The following is a 19,139-nucleotide window of genomic DNA, read 5'->3' on the forward strand; positions in this document are numbered from 1 at the left end:
GCTGYGGTCTGGCAGCGCGCGGCTTTGCTCGCTACGGTGCGGCTGCTTTAATCGTTTGCTCGCTCCCTTCGCTGAGGACTGATCCAACAGCTCGCAGGCTCTGCCCAAACCACCTGCTGTTCAAACCCAGCCTTTTGCCTCGCTCCTGCCATGGTTCCCCCCTGCCCACCCCAGCAGAGYGAGCTGCAAATTGGCAAGGCACGTGAAGAGCATCCCACCAACTCTGACGAGCTTTTAAGCAAATTCTGGAGCAGGAAATTTGCTCCTGGGCTGCCTCACAGCCACATGTCCGTAATTTCCTCTGAGTCAGCCTGTCTGGACCAAGTAAAGCCATCAAGCCTTTCTGCCAGCAAGAAGCCCAGGGAGCTGGAGGCAGCAGGACGAATCCTGCTCCAAGTTCAGAGCTGCAACAGCAGGGATGCTGGCAGGGCAAGAGGAGAAGCKGTGTTTCGGCCACTGCAGGACCAGGAAGAGCACAAGGTGTTGGACTTTGCACCCAGTGACAGCTGCCTCCCTCCCAGCACTGAGTAAATAAATGCAGGAGATCTGGGGTTATTCTCCTCCAAATCACTTTATTATGTTGTGAGTAATCACAAAGCCTTACAATGCTGCAGAGATTCTTTAAAAAACAAACTAATACAGCGACGGTATTTGCCAGCCTTTGCTAAGACTTGTTTAGCTAGCAGCTAGCATGAGATTACACAAGGAAATCTTGCAGTCTTCAATTGGATTGTCACATTGGGTTTTAGATTTACCACAGAGGTGCAAAGACAGTAACTTTTACAGCCTGTATATGATCCCTGTAACATTTTATCTACATACAGACTTAAAAAATTAAACAACTTTTTTAAAATTATGTTTTCTGCCAGCAGAAAAGAATTCTCTTAAAAAGGCAAGAGCCACTAAAAAACAACCCCCCTCCCATCCCAAACTGCCCCCATCTTGCATTGCAGTTGGTTACTATTCCCCTCCAGATCTCCATCTGCCTCTGGCAGTCCCGTTGCCTTTTTAAGAAAATCTGCATGTTTCTTGTACTGTGAAGGCTGATTGAGCATCTCAGAGGCTCAGTAGAGGAGGTAAAGCCCTCAGCATTGCAGGAAAGGGTTAAAATTCCACCCTAAGGGTCACGATCATATCACAGAAAAGGAGATAAATGAAAACACTGGGGGGAAAGATTTCAATATCCAAACTAAGGCGTTGACTCTGGGTTCAGCATCCCTGGCAGTGGCTTGCTTTTATGGGCTCAGCAGGTTTCAGCTGTCACTGGTGATATCTTCTTTGGGCAATGGGATTTCCAACATCAAGAGAACTTTGAGGGTGTGAGGAGGAAGCCTGAGCTCCTTCCAGCACTTGCAGAGCTCAGTCTCATTGGAGAACCCTCCGTCAGTGCCTGGCCCTACTTGGGAGCAGGGTAGGACACTTCAACCCCATTGATCTTCTCCCCAAGCACTGATCCCAGATCCCTGCAGTCTCTCCAGACATCACTTAATGTTGGTGGCTGCCTAAAGGATGCTGGGCCAGCAGAAGAGACCTCATGGGGCATCTTCTCTGCAGGCGCAGGATCACCTCTGCTGCTGAGGCAGAAGAGGGGGAAGGCCCATGTCATTCTAGTTTTATGACTGAGATAGCAGCAATAAATAGGTAGCGAAGGCTGCTGTTGTTTGTTAACCTTATCAGCTGTTTGCAAAATACATGTGTACCAATGCTCTGAAATCCATCTGCAGTGACTGCGCTCAAGCTCTGAAGCCGGGTTTATGTCTGCGTCATCTTTGCGGGGACCTACCTAAATCAGTTGAAAACATTTTTTTCAATGTTACCCTGATGCAAGCCTGTGTGTAGAGACCAAATTGCAAACTCATCCGACCAGGACCCCCATCTATAACTTCCCTTCYCAACCCCAGAACAGTGTGCCAGATTCAGACTGGACATCAGCATCCACTGCAGGAGCTGCAATAAGCAGGTCAAAGGCGTTCCGTACCACCGGGTTGAATCATGTTCTGCTGCCTTCCCTTGCTTTCTTTTAACCTGAAGAGCAAGGGGAATGAGAGGGACTACTCTTTGCTTTGCCAGCATTTCAATGTGGAGAAAGGTAAGGAAAGCTCTGGGGACCAGGCTTTTCATCAGACTTCTTTTGGCAGCCAAGGAGCTGTGCAAGAGAAAGAAAAGCCACAACTCTGGAAAAAAAACAAATCCCAAGATCTTTCCCCAATAGCCAAATAATTCCACAGTTGTGGCGTCAGTGTTAATTCTTCCCCTGGCACGTTCTGGAGAGCATTTCTGCACTGGAAATTGCTTCACACGAGCCCAGCTGAGTTGCACATGTTTTGTTCAGATGGGGAACATCAGCAGGAAAATAGCTTATTCCAAAGTCCTCTGGGTCTGTCATGGTTTGATAAGGTCGTCAGGAGAAGAATCCTTGTCAAGTATTCTTCCAAGCTTCCCAGAAAGGAGAGTTTTCTTCTCTCTTTTCTTTACTTTTCTTTTCTTCMCAAGCTAAGCTACATGATCTCTTCACTTTGAAGCTCACTTAATTTGTTYCGTGGAAGAGTAGTTCTCAAGTGAGCTTCCAGCTGCAGGCAGCCTCTTCTCTCTTTGCTTCTCTTCCCTTGCTACTCATCCTCTCTGAGCAATGGCTCACAAAGGTTAAAAAGAGGAGGTTGGAACAGTTACATCTAAAGTAACTTACATCTAAAGTAATTTGACATGAAAAGAATATGAAATGTGAAAATGGGGAGAAAATGGGGAAATGATCTCCACTTCTTCAATGTTCATTGCACATCTATGTAAATAACACGCAAAAATCAGCACATTAGGAGCACCCTGTGATCAAGTTTGTCTGGAAATACTTCTTCAGACTGAAAGTGCATGACAAGGAACAGGGTGCTGCTAATGAAGGCAACATCTRGAAGGCACTTCTTGGGGAATAATAATTAAAAAAAAAAAAAGACTGAAGCATGGGTTTGCTAGCAAATAGCTACCAAGTTGGTATGTTTTGATGTGCCCTCTGSAGAGACATAGCTTTGCTCCTGCAAACATAACTGATCCATGATGGCTTGTGCCAGACCAGCTGTTCTGCCCTGGGACCTGCAGAGCAGCTTGGTCCCTGTTGTCCAGCAACACTGTTCTTGAGGCTGGATGCAGGCCCTCAATACACTGGGTAGAATCCAGAGCCTGCCGATGATGTGTGGGTCAGAATTTGAGAGTTTATAAAATCCACRAACAATCAAGTATTGGCATGTACAAATATATAAATTATTGACAGTTTTACAAAAGGCACACTGCAAGCCATCTCAGTCCGACACCTGTACATCTCCCGTGGTCCCTCACCCTCCCAGCCCCCTGATTCCCCAACCTTTCTTCACAGCTTTCATCATGAAACGTAAGGTGCTGCTGCTACGGACCCATGGCTGTCATGACAAATGAGGACCTCTTTTTTGGTCAGCCCAGTTTGTCGGTGGTACTGTCCTTCTCTGATGGTCTTAAGACACTGTATGTTCTTCCGCAAGGTGATGCTTTTGATGGAAGGCAGGTATTTCAGCACAGTCTTTGGCAAGGATGACACACCTGTCCCAGAGAGGTTAAGTTCTTGCAGGGAGTTCAGACCAAAGGTAACTTCAGCACTCAGTGACTTCAGATTGGGATTGCTGGATAAATCCAGAACCTGGAGGGCTGGTAGTTCCTTGAAACTGTAAGGAGATAACTCTCTAAAGTCATGTAGGTTGCTGAGAGATAAATGCATCAAATCTTTCAGCCCCATGAAGGCTCCTTTCTCAATCTTGACTAACGGATTCCCATCAAGATTCAAATATCGTAGAGGAATCCCTTGAAGATTTGGCACAAATGTTAGCCTGTTTCCAGAAAGATTTAAATTCTGGATGTTGGGGATGTTCTTTTCACGGTGCCTTGTAATTGTGCTGAGCATATTATTGGATAGGTCCACATTCATGCGTTTTCCTTGACCTTTGGAAGCAAAAGTGTCCATTGCTATAACTAAAAGTTTATTATTACTCAAATCTATGTCCCCCAGAGGTGAACTGGAGAAACAGTCCTCTGGAAGGACTTCCAAAGAGTTATGACTCAGATCCAAGGACTCCAGGTACCGAAGCCTGGAGAAGGTTGTGGAGGAAATCTTAGCAATTTTATTGTAGCTCAGGTCAAGGCTCACCAAGGTAGTGTATCCAGGGCCAGTTAGCATTGATTCATTGATTGTTTCCAGTTTGTTTGAGGACAGATCCAAGTAGGAGGTATCCAGAGGGATTGGGACAGGAACAATGTGTGAGCCTATTCCACTGCAGTCCACTTTGGTCAGGCTAAAGCTGTCAAAGAGACCAAAACTTTCCACCTCACAGTGGCACCCGGGAAAGCAAGTTTTGGTGGTACCAAAACAAGGAAGGAGAAGCAGAAAATTGAACCAGGCTGAGAACTGCATTGTTGACCTGGAAAACAAAATAAGAAAATATATTTTTTAGAAATTGGTTTGAAAAAGATGCATAACAGTGAGTCGAGCAGTCTTCTCTGTCTTTCCAAAGGGATAGATGAAATACACTCTTATAATCCCTCAAACTACCCAACAGCAACATATTGCAGCGTCTAGGGTTTTTTAGTAACTACTCATGATTTTTTGCTTTGAATATACCACTACAATATCTCTTTCTAAGGTACTGAATTATCTCACTGATGATTAATGACATGAGTGTGGGGAATGGGTGAAAAATTGGGTCAGCACAATCTCTGTATATATAACCAAGTTAATATGCAACTGGAAATTAGCTGAGATCCATACGCTGGCTTGTAACAAGATCTATCCAACATACACCTTTTCAAGCGGACCATGCATGAGACTAAATGACAGCTCAGATGCTTCAGCACATTAACAAACTTCAGCACATAAAGCACTTCATGTCACACCTGGAAGCCAGGACATTGGTTGGGAGCACAGGGTTCAAGGTCCTGCTTTGACAGGTTGAGTAAATGATATTGGTGAAATGGCTTCAGTTTTGGATTCAGCAAAAACCTTAGGTATTCAAATTCCTATCAGGGAGGTAGAAACAAACTCAGTTCATGTTTCCTATATACCATGGAGATATGAGCAAACCCTCTCATCATCAGAACGTCCTCCAAGATGAACAGCGAGAAAGCTGAGCTGCCTAGTGCCCAAATGCATAGTAAGTCTCCCTTCCTTAGACTTTAGGCACAAATTTAAAAGTGCTTAGGTAGGATCAATCCTTTGCACCAGCGGGTTAAAACCAACACTTCACTGGCTGGTGTCATGCACTGTAGGCAAGAAAGGCAGTGGCCATATGGCTTCTTGTCTGCCAGAGCAACCACCTGACTGCTTGGTCTTCTTGTCTGAATGCAGATGCCCCTGTAGTAAGCCCAGGCTCCCGCAAAAGCACCAAGTGGAAAGAACCAATTTGTTTCATGTAAAGCCCTGGAGGAGTCATTGCTAATTGCATTAAGTATTTTCTCTCATTAATGATGCCAACAAGTGAGGAGCTCTCTCCATCCCTCTGTTTTTTGATCCTCCTCCCTCTGAGATGTTTCTTTCCCTCCATCATTGCAGCTGAGGGAAGAACAGAGCTGTACTGCACTTTCTTGGCTTTGCTGGAGCCTTTTCAGATCACATCCCAACAGCTCTTCCATACAAATGTGTGCAACTACAGTGGTGTGATTTCCAGAGCCAGCTAGTAAAAGCCTTAGTTCTGCACCTCTGGAAAGGATAAATCTGAGTGTGTGGGCATCTTCAGGTCAGCAACAGAAAGCAACAATGCTGTCCTTGTTGCTACCTACTTTGCTGACTACAGTCATGACTGATGGCTCCTTGAGCCGTCCAGACAAGGTCTCTTGGATGCCAGCAACAGATATGGCAAAGCAGATCCATTAACACCACTCTTTGGCCACACTGCTGGCTATGTACAGAGATTCACAGGCTAAACACTTGCTCAGTGAAAAAAAAAATATATATACCCTTTAAACTTATGTTCCCATTCCCACTTGAATTGCACTGGTCTCCACTCTCACCTTTCCCATTGCTTTTTAAAAGCAATTAACATCTTTGTAGTATCATCTCTCCCATATGTCCTTTGATCTGGCTGAGGCACCTTTCTAATGGTTCTTGCACCTTCCCAGAATCATATCCTAGAAGTTCACATTTCTTTTCATCTTGCATCACCCAACCCTTGGCTATAGGTTCTCTTCCTTTTCAGCATGGTCTTCTTTGCCCTGTGCTGATTCCCAGGAGACCCACTGGAGACTATTTGCCAATGTGCAAAAGAAGCGCAAAGGGGAAAGTGTATTGCAAAAACATTGTCTTGATCACTGATACGACTTGTCTGGCAGTAACTCCTGCAAGGAAAAAAAAAAAAAAAAAAAAAAAAAAAAAAAAAAAAAAAAGCAGAGATTGGGACTCTGGCCATATAGCCTTAAACCAAAGCATTGCCGAAAGCCAGCATGCAATTCTCTGGGGTCCATTATTCTATAGAAACAACAGAAAAACAGTAAGATGAGGCCTAGTTTCAGCCCATCTTAACTGTTTCTTGAGAAAATATGTATATGTGCAGAGAGGACGCAGGGAGTAGGACTCCTTTTTGCAGGCACATTTTCAGATATCCCTTTCCAAAAGGCATCAAGACTAAAGAAGAGCTTATCCGTTCTCTGTTTCAGTGCAGGCAGAGCCATAGCTTGCTTTGTTTTGCAGCTACTCCTATACTAAATGCTACTTTTTTCCATGAACCCGTGTTTAGAATGCACTGAAATTTTATTTTTCCAGGGGAAGTTACAGCCAGCTCTTTGGAAACAATCTCCCCACCCTCTGTTAAACATCTCATATATGGGGAAGCATCTGTAGTTGTATCAGCTCAGTCTGTTTGTATCTCGTTTCCCATATTCCCATCCAACAGCTGACATCTCAACAGGGAAAGTGCCTTCTGACTTGTCCTTCAAAAAGCCTAATCCAGTTCCTCATGGCATCCCATCATCTCCATTGGGAGATGGATCTGATACCAGCAGATCCAAAGAGACATCAGCATTAAACTTTGCTCTGGGCACTGGCCAAAGCTTCGTTGATTCCTGCTTGACCAAAAAGGATCCTGTTTCTCTTCTATCCTCATGGAAAAAAATAAAATACAACACTGTTGAGAGGGAAATCTCCAAAAACATAGCTTAACTGAGAGGAGAATCAAAGCCAGGCTTCAGTATGTGGTCACTCAAACTGCTTTCCATATGGGAATTCCCTTCCTGACCAGCCTCAAAAAACAATCATCAGAAGCAGGCAGATAGACTGACCCCAGCTGCGATATCTGTGGCTCACATTTGTCTTCCAGCCAGCAGTAAGCCCAAAACATTACACAACTGAAACACAGTATGCAAAGCTCCGCTCAGGTGCTTACACAGCAGTTACTGCCTCTTATCTCCTTGCAGTCCTGCCCCAAATTCTCCCTATCTGGCTCTGTAACTTGCAGATGAGATGCAATCCATTACTACCATTTAAAAGCTCCATTACATAGCAGCATGAAGCATTCACTGACTAATGATCCACTTGGCCAATTGCTCTGATAAAAGAATTGAGAAATAAAGGTACTTGTCATCTTCTAGTCTGAGAAAGGGACTCCTGTATTGCTGGATAATTGACAATGAGATTGGTCAGGTAGAGGCATGCTGCGTTSTTGCACGCAGCAATCAATAGCGTGCTCTGAAATGGGGGAAGAAACATGCCACAGGCATTTATGGTTCATCTGTGTATAGTATGTATTTGAAACCGCATCAAACTGCCTTTGGATTCCTGCCTATGAGCTGCTCTGCTGATCAAGGCTTGAAGCCAAAGTATCCCCTTGTAACGAGAAGAAGAGATATCCTTTTGCAGCACCTGGGACCTTCACCCAGAGGAAATGCTTGCCAGGGGCCAGAAGCTCACTCCAGTAAAGAAGATCCAGGAGATGCAGTAGTGGGTAGTGGAGCCAAGGATGGACCAAGATCCCGGTGGGGTGCCAGCATTTTCCCCTGAATACCATTCAGCCAACATCTCAACTTTGCATATCCCTTGACCCCTCCTTTACTGTTCTGCTCAAGAGCTGTTCACTGCACCATGGTGTGGCAGGATCTGGGCAGAAAACTTGCACTGAGATATCCCTGCCAAGAAAACGTCAAAGTCACTCTAGTTTTAAAACCAGATTGCAGAGGAAAGGCAGAATTCAGTTAATAGCAGGCAGAGGAGGCAGGGAGAGAAAAGCCCTGTTATGATGCTGTTTGAAATTCACACTTTCTGTAGCACTTGCCTTCCTCCCCTATCTGCTTCCCAAAGACTTTTCTCACTAGTAGAGCCTCTTGTGAGCTATAACCAAGACCTTTGCCATCTCTTTCCAGGCCAAGTGAGATGTGCTAACACATCCCACCCTGGATCTAAACCTAGTCCTCCAGAATTTGTCCCCCACATTGAGAATGCAGAGATGAAGACAATGCCTGTGGGTTGCATTGTTATCAGCACGCCTGGCTGGCACAATTCTTAGGCTACCTCCAGTTGCCTTGGCAACCACCAAGCCAGAAATCACTACAACCAAAAATCAACAACACAAAATACAAGGGGGAGGTGTTCCAAAGTTCGTTGTTCTCTACAGTCAGGAAACATCCTCCCCATTCTCCAAGCTGAGCCCACTCTACAAAGCATTGGTAGTCTGAGCGAGAGCTGAAGACCCAGAGCCACCCCATGAAGCTTCAGAAACCTAAGAAAGAAGTGCAGAAACTTCAGGTTGTTTCTATGGTGGGATGGAGAGATTGCCRTGGAAGAGGATACAACTCACCAACATCAGACCCATCCTTCAGAAATGCTCTATATTTCCACTGACTCCAGAGCAAACTAGGATACCACTTATCTTGGGGTGCTGTTTCCAGCCCAACTGCTCCACCCTCTCTGCCTCCTCTAAACCTGAGTCCCACCCACCAGTCTGGTGATGGGATTCATTCCACCTGGGATGAATCAGATCAGCTTGCTGATCAGCCAAACCAATAGTGGCCCACAGTTAGAGCAGATCAGGTACGACATGAAACCTTGTGTGTCTACTGTCTGGTGGATAGATTGAGGAGGAAGACGCCTTCCCAATTTGCTGCTTCCATTAGAGTATTCTGGATTTACAGCAAATAAATTAACCTTTATAGGGAACAGGCCAAAAAGGAAGGGCACATAGTTAGAAGTTTGCCTGGCCTGTTGCAGGTAGAGTTGTTGTTTTAGTAGAAGCACACAGGAGTTATATTAGCAAGAGTATTTCATCTGAGAGAAAAATTGGGGGTTCTCTTCTGTTTCTTGCATGTTCCAAGTCAACAAAATGCAAAATCTTTATAACAAGGCCCACAGGGCTGACTCGGCTGAATTTGCTAATTGGGAGCAGGGAAAAGGGAATGCTATTGGAAAGCAAAGCAAGCTGCACATGCTATGATAGAGGCTATAAATCCTCCAGATTGCAGGGGAAAAAGAGGAAAAAGAAAAAAAAAGAGAAAAGATAGTTGGCTTTTTCTCTCTTTAAATATCTGTCCCATTCAACAAGTTTTTGAACTGTTCATAAAGTCAACCTTTAAAAGCAACTGCAAACAAAGCACAGCACCAGTAACGACTACTTTCTTCCGGCACGGACTCTCCAAGTCCAAATGACACCGCAGATGCAATCACAGCCCCTTCTCCAGATCTCCTGTGCAGATGTGAGCAGGCAGCAAAACTGGTTCAAACCAGAGAGTATTAATCCCTTAGCTTGCGCACACACACCCCTCACATGACAAAGAAAGGCTGCCTCTGACAGCCCAACCTTTTTTTATTATTATTTTAATCTAGAGAAGGTAAAGGTCGTTGAGGCTTTTGCTGTGACTGCTTCGGGCCGGTGCTTCCTCGTGGGAGAGGTCCACACGAACGTGAATGGAAAAGGGAGCCAAGCTCAAGAGCAGGGCRCACGTAAGGCACAGCAAGAGCGGACTAGCAGCCAACTTGTGGGGACATAGCAAAGAAAATGTCACAACATTTTCTTTGGGCATCAGAGGGGGCCTGCAGCCTCCACACGGCTCTGCTCTCACTTTTGCAGAGCCTCACCCAACTCCTTGGGTCAAATTCTCCAGTCTTGGCTTTTCACTTCTCTGGCAAAGGGCAGAGCCCTAAAACGGGGACKGTGTTTATCCCCCTGGAGGCTCATTAAAATGATTAGTGTTCCTCTGGAGAGAAGTTTTGGTATAAATGGGAAGACAGTTTTTCCTGATCTGTTTGTATTTTTTATTGTTAGCTCTTTTGGGGGATGATCTGCAAATTCTTGTCCTAGTTTTATACTCAGCATGCATTCTGGGATTTCGGTAGAAGAATGTCAATGAGAAAGAAAGAGGTATCTGCTATTTAGGTTTAATTCTACATTTGTTTGGATGGGTTTAGGGAAGTTCAACTGAGTTACTCCAGACTGGCTTCAACAACGGGAAGATGCAAATTAGTCCCTTTGACTCTACTATAAACTGAGCTGCACTTAATATAGCCCTCCATCAAGAGCCTGCAGAAGTTATTTTCTGCTGATGAGTTATCAMAGAATCACAGAGTGGTTGAGGTTGGAAGGGACCTCTGAAGATCATCTAGTCCAACCCCCCTGCTCAAGCAGGATCACCTAGAACATGTTAGACAGGGTTGCCTCCAGGCAGGTTTTGAATACCTCCAGAGAAGGAGACTCCACAGTCTCTCTTGGCAACCTGTTCCAGTGCTCTGTCACCCTCACAGTGAAGAAGTTTTTCCTCATATTCAGATGGAACTTCTCATGTTTCAGTTTGTGCCCGTTGCCTCGTGTCCTGTCACTTTGCACCACTGGAAAGAGTCTGGCTCCATCCTCTTGACATCTTCCCTTAAGGTATTTGTAGACATTGATAAGATCCCCTCTCAGTCTTCTCTTCTCCAAGAGAACCATCAGAGATGACTTTATCAGTGTGAAGTGCAAAGCTGCTTAGATAGCAGAGTCAGTCCAAATTGCCTACTGGGAAATAAGGAAGGGGATGTGCAACCCAGTCTTCTTGCTATCTTCACCCTATTTCTACCACCAGTGTGTGCAAGCACTGGGCTGTGGACAGACTGAGCTGCTCGGACCAAGTGTTATGCCCCTACAGCTGAGTGCAAGGAGACACTGAGGACCTGAATGGGAGCTAAAATCATTCTGCATGTGCCTGAATCCTTTTAGCTCCATGTTCCCGCTCACGCAGCAATGTCAGAATTAAATGCAGGGAAGGAGGAAAAAAATCTCTATGAATTCCTTTCCGCTTTAATGATTCCTAATAATGGATGTAAAACCACCTCCTTTGCATTCAGTCAAGAATCTCGCCACTGAAGAGGGAGTCGTTAACACGTAATTAACTCAGTGGTATCAGGGATCTACGCTACCAGGATATATGAGAATAATATACAATAGGCACCAACTTGAGAGATGGAAAATCGTCAGCTCTCCTCCCTCGACGCAGAGTTGGCTGTAGTTAAGGCCATAGCAGCATGGGCTCAGCAGAGCTCCCTGCATCTCCCTTTCCACTCCCATGTCTGGGATCCCTTGCAAAGGAAAGGGRGTTCGGCAGGGAGGATGCCTGGGGGGGGGATGCAGCGGTGGGTGCATCGGGCTATCAGGCAAGGGGGGGCAGGCTAGGGCAAGGAGAAGCCCCGCTAGCATGTGCATGTCCCACCTGTCCTCCTTGGCTCCTGCTGGACCAAGACCCAAACAATGCTGCTCCCAGATGCTCCAGGTCACCTCTATCTTTGCAAGAGCCAAATCTTTCCAAAAAGCCTGTGGAATTTGGGGCACAGAGAGGGAAAAGCAGACACTGATCCCTCCTTTTCCCCAGAGCCATTACTTCAGCCTGCTTTCATCAGCCCCRGACACAGAGAAACTGCTGAGCCAAAAACGTGACGATAAACCAGCATCCTGCGCTTCATCCTTCAGGGAGAGTTTAACAGACAGTACAGGGGATGGGACAGATAAGATTAGTGAGAACGAAGCCAGACAAATTGCTAAGCGTCAGAAGTGTTTCGCAAACCGAGAACCAAAACCAAACAGCCCCCTCCGCTCGCCACGCTGGCTGCGGAGAAGACATATGGGATTGATCAAGAGGGAGCCCGGTGCCTCCAAACCCTACAGCAGCTTGACACTACATATTTGTTTTCACTGGTTTATGTGGTGTCCTTTGCTCAGTTGAAACAGCCTCAGTTTGCTTTTTTTCCCCCCTCTTATATTTTTTTTTAACACCCCCTCTGAAAAACAAAAAGTCATCGTTTCCTTGAAAAAAAGATAGGCTGCTGTTAAAATAATCTTTGCTCCAATTGGTTGTGTCACAAATCCCATCTGCTTCRGAAGGGGCCACGGGTGATTTATGACTCAAGTGTTCAAACAACTAACAGCTTATTCCACTTATGCAATCTCCCCCCATCATCCCCCACCTCCGCAAGGAGGAAATCAAGGTGCGGTTCAGTGTATTTTTGGATTCGACAAAAGGAAACCTGTGCAGGCAGGTTTCCTAGCCCAGAGAGCAAGTCCCAGCTGATTTACATACACGACGGGAAAAGAACGGCAGACTTCCGTGGCGCCGGGATCTGCGTGCCTCAAGAAGTCACAKCTTGGAAGCAGACCGCAGCCGAACTCTCGGGAATGTCGCTAGCTGCAACACTCGACTGGGCAGCCAGACGGCGGCGGTGGAAGAATTCGGTGCTAAATCCAGCATAGGCAAATTAGGAATTAAATCACAGTGACAGCAGCATCTTGCACAAAAATTCCCCTTCCCCACTTCTCTCGCAGCCCAGGAAGCTGTCAGGTTATAGCAGTTTCTCTCAAGRGGGGGAAAATAGCCTCCCACGGCTTTTGAAAGCACAGTAATTTTGCTCATTGGCATCATGCAGAGTCGTGCTTGTGCCCGGAGCAGGCATTACCGAAAGGAAATGAAGTTTTCCAAGCCTCCGGAGTGGCCGCAGGCAGGGCAAGGCAGACGTCTGCGCAGCACGGCATGTCCCAGCGCACCCTGCGAGTCATGCATTGGTGGTGGTTTTGCAGGCGGGGTGATCACGGYGCCTCGGGATCTTGGATAGGCCCAAAAATCTCAGGGAGCAACATCTTAATCCCCAAGCTGGGGCTATGCAGATCTCTCCCTATCTCGTCCTCGTGTTCCTTGTTTTGCAAAGGTGTTTCTGGCCACGGAGGTGCCCCCAGTTACCTGTTCCCAGGTTCTTCCTCAAGACAAGATGACTTGAGCAGGGAGGTGGCCAGGAGCTCGCTTGGCCCCTTCCAGCTTGGCCATGCTTTTCCCAAGCCTAATGCTACTCCAATGTGCCGGATAACCCAAATTTGCTCTACAGACGTTTCCTACAGTATACTTGGTAACAGCATCGTGGCCTCTCCTGGGCTAAGGGAGCCACTTGGCTTTTGGGACACCTTCACTTAGCAATATGACCACAAGCTGGTCTGCAGAAACCCAGAGTGTTGACCACAGTGCTTCAGCTGAGAGAGACACGAGGACTCAGGGCTTTCTTCCTTGTGATGATACCAAACCCTTTTAACCCATGACAGCCCCTGCTTCCCTTCCTACCCCTTGGCTTTTTAACAGCAAATATTTCCAGGAACAGGAGTTCTCGCTACACAGGTGCTTGCTGAGCCCAGTGGAGACCTCATCCCAGCTCGGAAAGCAACTGCCTCAAACTGAAGCCAAATAGGATCTTTCTCATAAGTGCAGCAATGCATCCCAGAACTGGAAGTCTCAGTTACAGAGAGGTTGTTTTGGCACAAACGGCTGATGGATCAGCCCCTTGGCATCATGCTGCGTAGCAAAGCGAACCAGCTAGGCAAGAGAGGCTCTGGCACCGCAGCCCTCCTTAGGAAGGGAGCATGCAGCCACGATTACAGGGATCTCCAAGTTTTTGGCTAGCCCTAATGCATTTTGCTGTAGAGGGAGGAAAACTACCAACAGGCCCCACTGCCGTGTTGTCTCCGATGGCAAAGGGTTCACCATGATCTAGTGAGGGAGGCTGCGACTGTGAATTTGCAGGATGGTTCCCAAATCRCAGCAGCACCCTTGGAATGATGAAACCCTTCTCCTTCAGGGTTTCAGCCCTTGCTACAAGAGATGTGGTTAAAAATAACGGATTCCTCTGCTTCCTCTGCAATATCAGGGTTGCACATGCTTTCTCCTCCCTGCCAGCCATAGCTGGAGTCAGAGGTCAGACTAAAAGGGCCAGTAAGTTGGCATGAATTTTTAAAGCATGAAAACACCTGAGGAGAGACCCCTATTTCAGGGCTGGTCAATTATTGAAAGACAAAATGATCCCAGTAAGCTTCCCTCCATCCTTTGCGATGCTCCTCCCCATCTGACTACCACCCTCACCCACTCTCATGCTGTCTCCTGTGATGAAGGTATTTCTTTTCTGTAACCAGCTTCCAGAGACATAATATAACTTAAGAAGAAGGCACTTGAGGCCAACGCTGTGTGCCAAGGGAAGGAGAAAGATTAAGAGGTGCAGCATAGGGACAGCAAACCACCTGCCTGGGCTGGATATTTCTTGCTTTTAAGTGTTATTCAGCCATATCATCACACACAGCTAGGAAGGTTCCTACAAAAAAACCTCTGCGTGTGTCGCTGCGATGGCACAAGCAGAGCCAGCCTTTCCTGAAAATGCCTCAAAATGCTGGGCAAAGGGTAGAAAGCAAGAGAGAGGAGGTACAGTGCCGGCGACAGGCGATATTTCCCACGCTGATACCACCGCCCTTCCCCGTGAGATATAGCCCACCTCGAGCCAAGAGCTCCTAGTGGTTGCACCACCTGCTCTCTCTACAAGCCTTTTAGCYCCTTGAAGTGGAGGAGGCGGCAAACTGGCTGTCCAAACCTTGCAGAGTCCTATGGTGGGCAAAGCCATGGTCACAGGGCTCTGCCCAGCTCCGGAGAGCAACAGGAGCTGGCGCTGGCCAAGAACATGTGAAAAGAGCAGGAAAAAAGGAATTCACCCCAGCGGATTGCAGCTGGGCAACGCCTTGAGCTCTTGCAGAAGGGTTTTAAGAGGACCCCATGCGGCTTTCGCTCTCTGAAAGGCAGCAGACCTTCCAGACCGCCCGTCTCCTAACAGCTCTGCGGGGCTGCTGGGTTCAGTAGGGCCTCCGCAGGGAAGRCAAATTGGGGAGGCAACGGCATCACCCTTGGAGGCCCCGGGCCCGGCGCCACGCCACTGCTCAGCCTCTCTGCCTCCTCCTTTCACCTTTCCACTGCTGAGGAGGGAGGGTGCAACCCCCTAGCTGTGCTGGGCACCCCTCGGTGCTKCTTCCACCAGCCCAAGGCTTCTTTGTGGGCTTTTTATTTGTTTTTGCCTTTTTTTTTCCTTTTTCATGCACAATAATCACCAGGCCTCTTTGCCGCCGGTGGCTCTCAGCGTGCAGCTGCAGACCCTCTGCCGAGGAGATAATAAATACAATCCTGGCCGTTATTGTTGCAAACAGCACAGCTGGAGACGCCCGTCTCATTCCCTTCCCTGGCTTTCCCCCCTCCAATAAATCTTGCAACGTGACTGCTCCAAACAATGAATGTGAGCAAAAAAACGCCCGTCGCGGTGGCGGCTGCTGCCCGACAGAGCACCCACCGCGGCTCTGGGAGCTGCCGCTTGCGACGGCCCCGGTGCGCTGACCCTGTGCTCAGGTCTCCTGCAATGTGGATGCTGGAAAGGGACATGCGGRAAGGGGGATTTGCTGAGGGGGCTGGCCAGAGTTTCGCAGCAGGCCCTCAGTCCGGTTCCCACCCCGGATGCYGCTCGGCTGCCTCAGCGACACGGCGTCTTGGCGTCTCTCTAGCTCTTTGCCTGCCCTGCTCGAGCCCGCTGTGGCCGGCCAGCACACGCTGCAATCCTCCAGTCCCTCTCAGCTGGCACGGGATTTAGAGGGAAAGGCCACATTGTTGGCAGCAGCAAGGTCTACTGCAGAGCCAGGTGCCTGGCATACCCTACTCTTCACCACTGATGGTACCAGGAACCAGCGCAGAGCCAACTGCACCGTCAGCAGCGAACATCAAACAAACTGAGTTCCCCCCCACCCCGTGCCTCAATTTCCCTTCTGAAGCCTTCTGAAGGATGATTAACACCAGGGCTGAGAGGTGCTTTACCTGTGCTGGGGGATAGGGACACCAGGTGAAGTGCATCACCTCTTAACAACGAGTGGTGAGTAGGTGGGATACGTGGAAGTAACTGGACCTGTTTCTCACCTGGCATGGCTGGCTATGCCACAGGGAAGCCCCAGGTCACCCAAGTGGCAGACAACCACCTGCCTTTACCATTAAGCCCTGTGCTAAGTCACTTCATAACCCAACTTGGCTTCACTGACTGACTAAGACCTAGCAGCCTCACACTTGTGTTCCTGCATGGTGGGCACAGCATCTGAGGCCCCCAGCACCGTTCTCTCCACTGCTGCTTCTGCGTCTCCTCGGGGACTCTTGGCAGGTCCCTGGGGTCTGTCCCTGGCTGCACACAGCACACAAGACCTCAGAGCACCCTGCGAGATGGTGGAATTGCTGTGGGACATCTGGGGATAGTCCGGAAGAGCGACGCTCTCCACCCCCACAGTGCATGAGAAGATTAGATAAATACAGAGTTATCCTATGATCCTGTAATCCCACAAAACCTGGATCCTGAAGATCTCTTGGGAGAGATCTCCAAGCTGTGCCCTTGGAGAGATGCAGGGCACTGGAATGAGAAATGAGCCTTTGCACCCATTTCAAAGGGCTTTGCACCCATTTCAAAGGGCTCCTCTGTCCTGCTAGGTGAAACTCAGGTCTCCGAATGCCCCCAGCCACAGATAATTAATTCTCAAGGATGGGAGGAAAAAGGCCAGTTTTGGGCCATGCCCTGCCCTATGTGCAAAGTCCTGCACACATGTCACTTTAGATGCAATGGAGATAAGGAATCACATCTATGAAGYACTGGAAGTGTTTTGACCCATCAGCCGCAGCAGAGCTTTGCTTTTAAGTCTCAATTTTTCCTGATGAGGGACATAGTATTCAAAGCCAGAAAAAAAGGTCCTTCTTTCTCTCACCTCCCCATCTCTCCTCCCAAAAAATCTCACAAACCACCCACAGTACTTCTTAGCGGAGAGGAACCAAAGTCCATCTCCAAGGCACCTGCTGTCTCCTGGTGGACCCCCATTTTGACCCATTAGCAGGGACCAGGTTTCCTCTAGCAGGAGCCCTCTCATTCTCAGCAAGCCCTGGTGCCAAATCTCAGTAGCAGGGAAGTCCTTGATAGCAGTGGGTTTGTTCCACGCTTATTACCCAGGACCTGATGGGTCTGGTGGCAGCGTGTTTTTGAGAGTGCAATTTTCATCACCCCCTTAAAGTGAAGCCAGCAGCGTGGTCTCCTCTCCTGCCCATCCCACGTGTGGTCTGAGAGCCATCTGGCGCAAAACAGGGTGATGGAGAGGTGTCAACATCACCAATATATGGGCAGTAAAGAAGAAGTGGTGGAAGGAAGAGGAAGGAAAAGAAAACCCACAGATGCCTGTGCTCAGATACTGCAGCATGTGGCTCCAACAGTCAGATTTTGAGCCTGATCAATGCAACTCAGGAATGTCTCGCACTAAGATAGCCTGGTTGGTCTAATCTACTGCAGCGTTTCCAACCGGGGGAGGACGGCGCGATGCACAGAGTGAATATTTCCTTCCCTCAGTCTGATCTGAAATTCTTCGAGAGGGAACCGCAGCAGCTCCAAATAATAATAATAATAAAAAAAATGAAAATATCAAGGCTGCCTCGTAATGAATGGTGTTGAGCCGTGCCTGTTCGCGCACTCATCTGGAGAGGTCCAAGTGCCAAGTTTTAATACAAGAAATGGCTTGCTTAACCAGCCTTTATCTCTTCCCGGCCCCAACGTCTCGGCGTTCGGAAGTTTCTTTTGATAGCCTGCCAGATCGCCAGCGCCGCGACGACCGTCCCCGCTCCGCTCCCCGCTTCCCCCGCGGCCTCGGCCAGCCAGGGCTGCCGGGGGCTCGGCCGGACAAGGAAGCCTTGTCTTACCAGGCATCCCACCCTGCTCCCTCCTGCTTCTCCCCACCAACCAGCTGACAAGGCAGGAGGAGGAGGAGAGAGAAGAGACTGAAAGAGGAGAGAGAAAGAGAGAGGAAAAAAAAAAAAAAAAAAAAAAACACGGTTAGGGATAGAGGGAAAACTCTAAACCTCCTGCAGGCGGTGGCTCACCTTCTCTTCCAGGCTCTTGCTTGCACGGAGATGGCACCCACTTCTGTTCCCTGCAGGGCTGAGGGAGCACAAGATGCTTTTGCCTATACTGGATAGAAAAAAAGAAAAAAAAAGACAAAAGCTTTTGCATGGCTTTTGTTTTACAGCTTTTTTCTCTGAATTTCTTCCCACTCGTTCAATGCTGCTGTCTCCCTTGCCTCCAGTGTAAGGACCCCCGACACCGACCCTCGCAGTCATCCGTGCTGGTCCATCTCGCTAGCAGAAATTAAGGTCCCCCCCTCCGCCCCCGCCGCGATGTCTGTCACATCGCCGTTCCCGCTGGGCACGTTGTAACTGCTCTGCGCYGCCTCTGCTCAAATCCATTCACAAACCCGCGTCTCCCCGCGGCGAGCCCGACTCGCCGTCCGCTCCGGGGTCGGCGAGCAGGACGCCGCGCCGGAGGGTCCGTCCACCGCTTAAGCGCCGAGTGCCGCTCACCCCCGCGGCGCCGCTCCTCGCCCTTTCCCGGCCCGCCGGCTCCGGAGAGGGCTCTCCAAGACCGCGTCAGCCCGGAGACGTGCGACGGTGGTGCACGGGTCAGGGCCTCGCCGCGCCGTCTATAACCACGTGTGAGCAAGCACCTCCCGCGGCTGCTCCCGCACCTTCTCCGGGGCAGTCACCGGCTCCCGGGCTGGGGGGCGTAAAGGGAATTTTGCCCGGAGCGTGGAGCTAGCTACGTCCTGCCTCGGTAGCTGAGCGTATGCAGCGCCAGGACGGCGGCGGAYGCGAACCCGCTTGGACTTTGCAACGCGGGGATCCCCTGCACGACGTGGTCTGGTGCCTGGGGAGCAGCCAAGGCGCAGCCTGCAAATTCTCCTGGAGATGCTGAACGTACCAGGCTCTCCCTGGTTCTCCTAGCCTCTAACAAGTCCAGTGCATGCCTTTTTTTTTTTTTTTTTTTTTTT

At 48.7% G+C, this 19,139-nt stretch overlaps 1 protein-coding gene across 3 annotated transcripts in view; it reads right to left on the reverse strand.

The window, feature by feature from the left end:
• Positions 1–552: 552 nt before the first annotated feature.
• The window catches only part of TSKU (tsukushi, small leucine rich proteoglycan), a 20,834-nt gene continuing 2,247 nt past the window's right edge, over positions 553–19,139 (reverse strand). Inside the window, exons 2-4 of one of the 3 annotated variants that reach the window (XM_085300541.1) lie at positions 18,196–18,283; positions 6,022–6,345; positions 553–4,436 (exon numbers count right to left, since the gene is read on the reverse strand). In XM_085300541.1, coding sequence (XP_085156667.1) covers positions 3,371–4,436; positions 6,022–6,053 — 1,098 coding nt within the window. In that variant the 5' untranslated portion in view covers positions 6,054–6,345; positions 18,196–18,283 and the 3' untranslated portion in view covers positions 553–3,370. Of the gene's footprint in view, positions 4,437–6,021; positions 6,356–18,195; positions 18,284–19,139 lie in introns of those variants that run through there. The other 2 variants (XM_085300543.1, XM_085300542.1) reach the window with 2 other exon arrangements.

The sequence above is a fragment of the Rhea americana genome, unplaced genomic scaffold, assembly GCF_003343005.1.
Source record: "Rhea americana isolate MKP2758 unplaced genomic scaffold, rheAme1 scaffold_165, whole genome shotgun sequence".
NCBI classification, from domain to species: Eukaryota; Metazoa; Chordata; class Aves; order Rheiformes; family Rheidae; genus Rhea; species Rhea americana.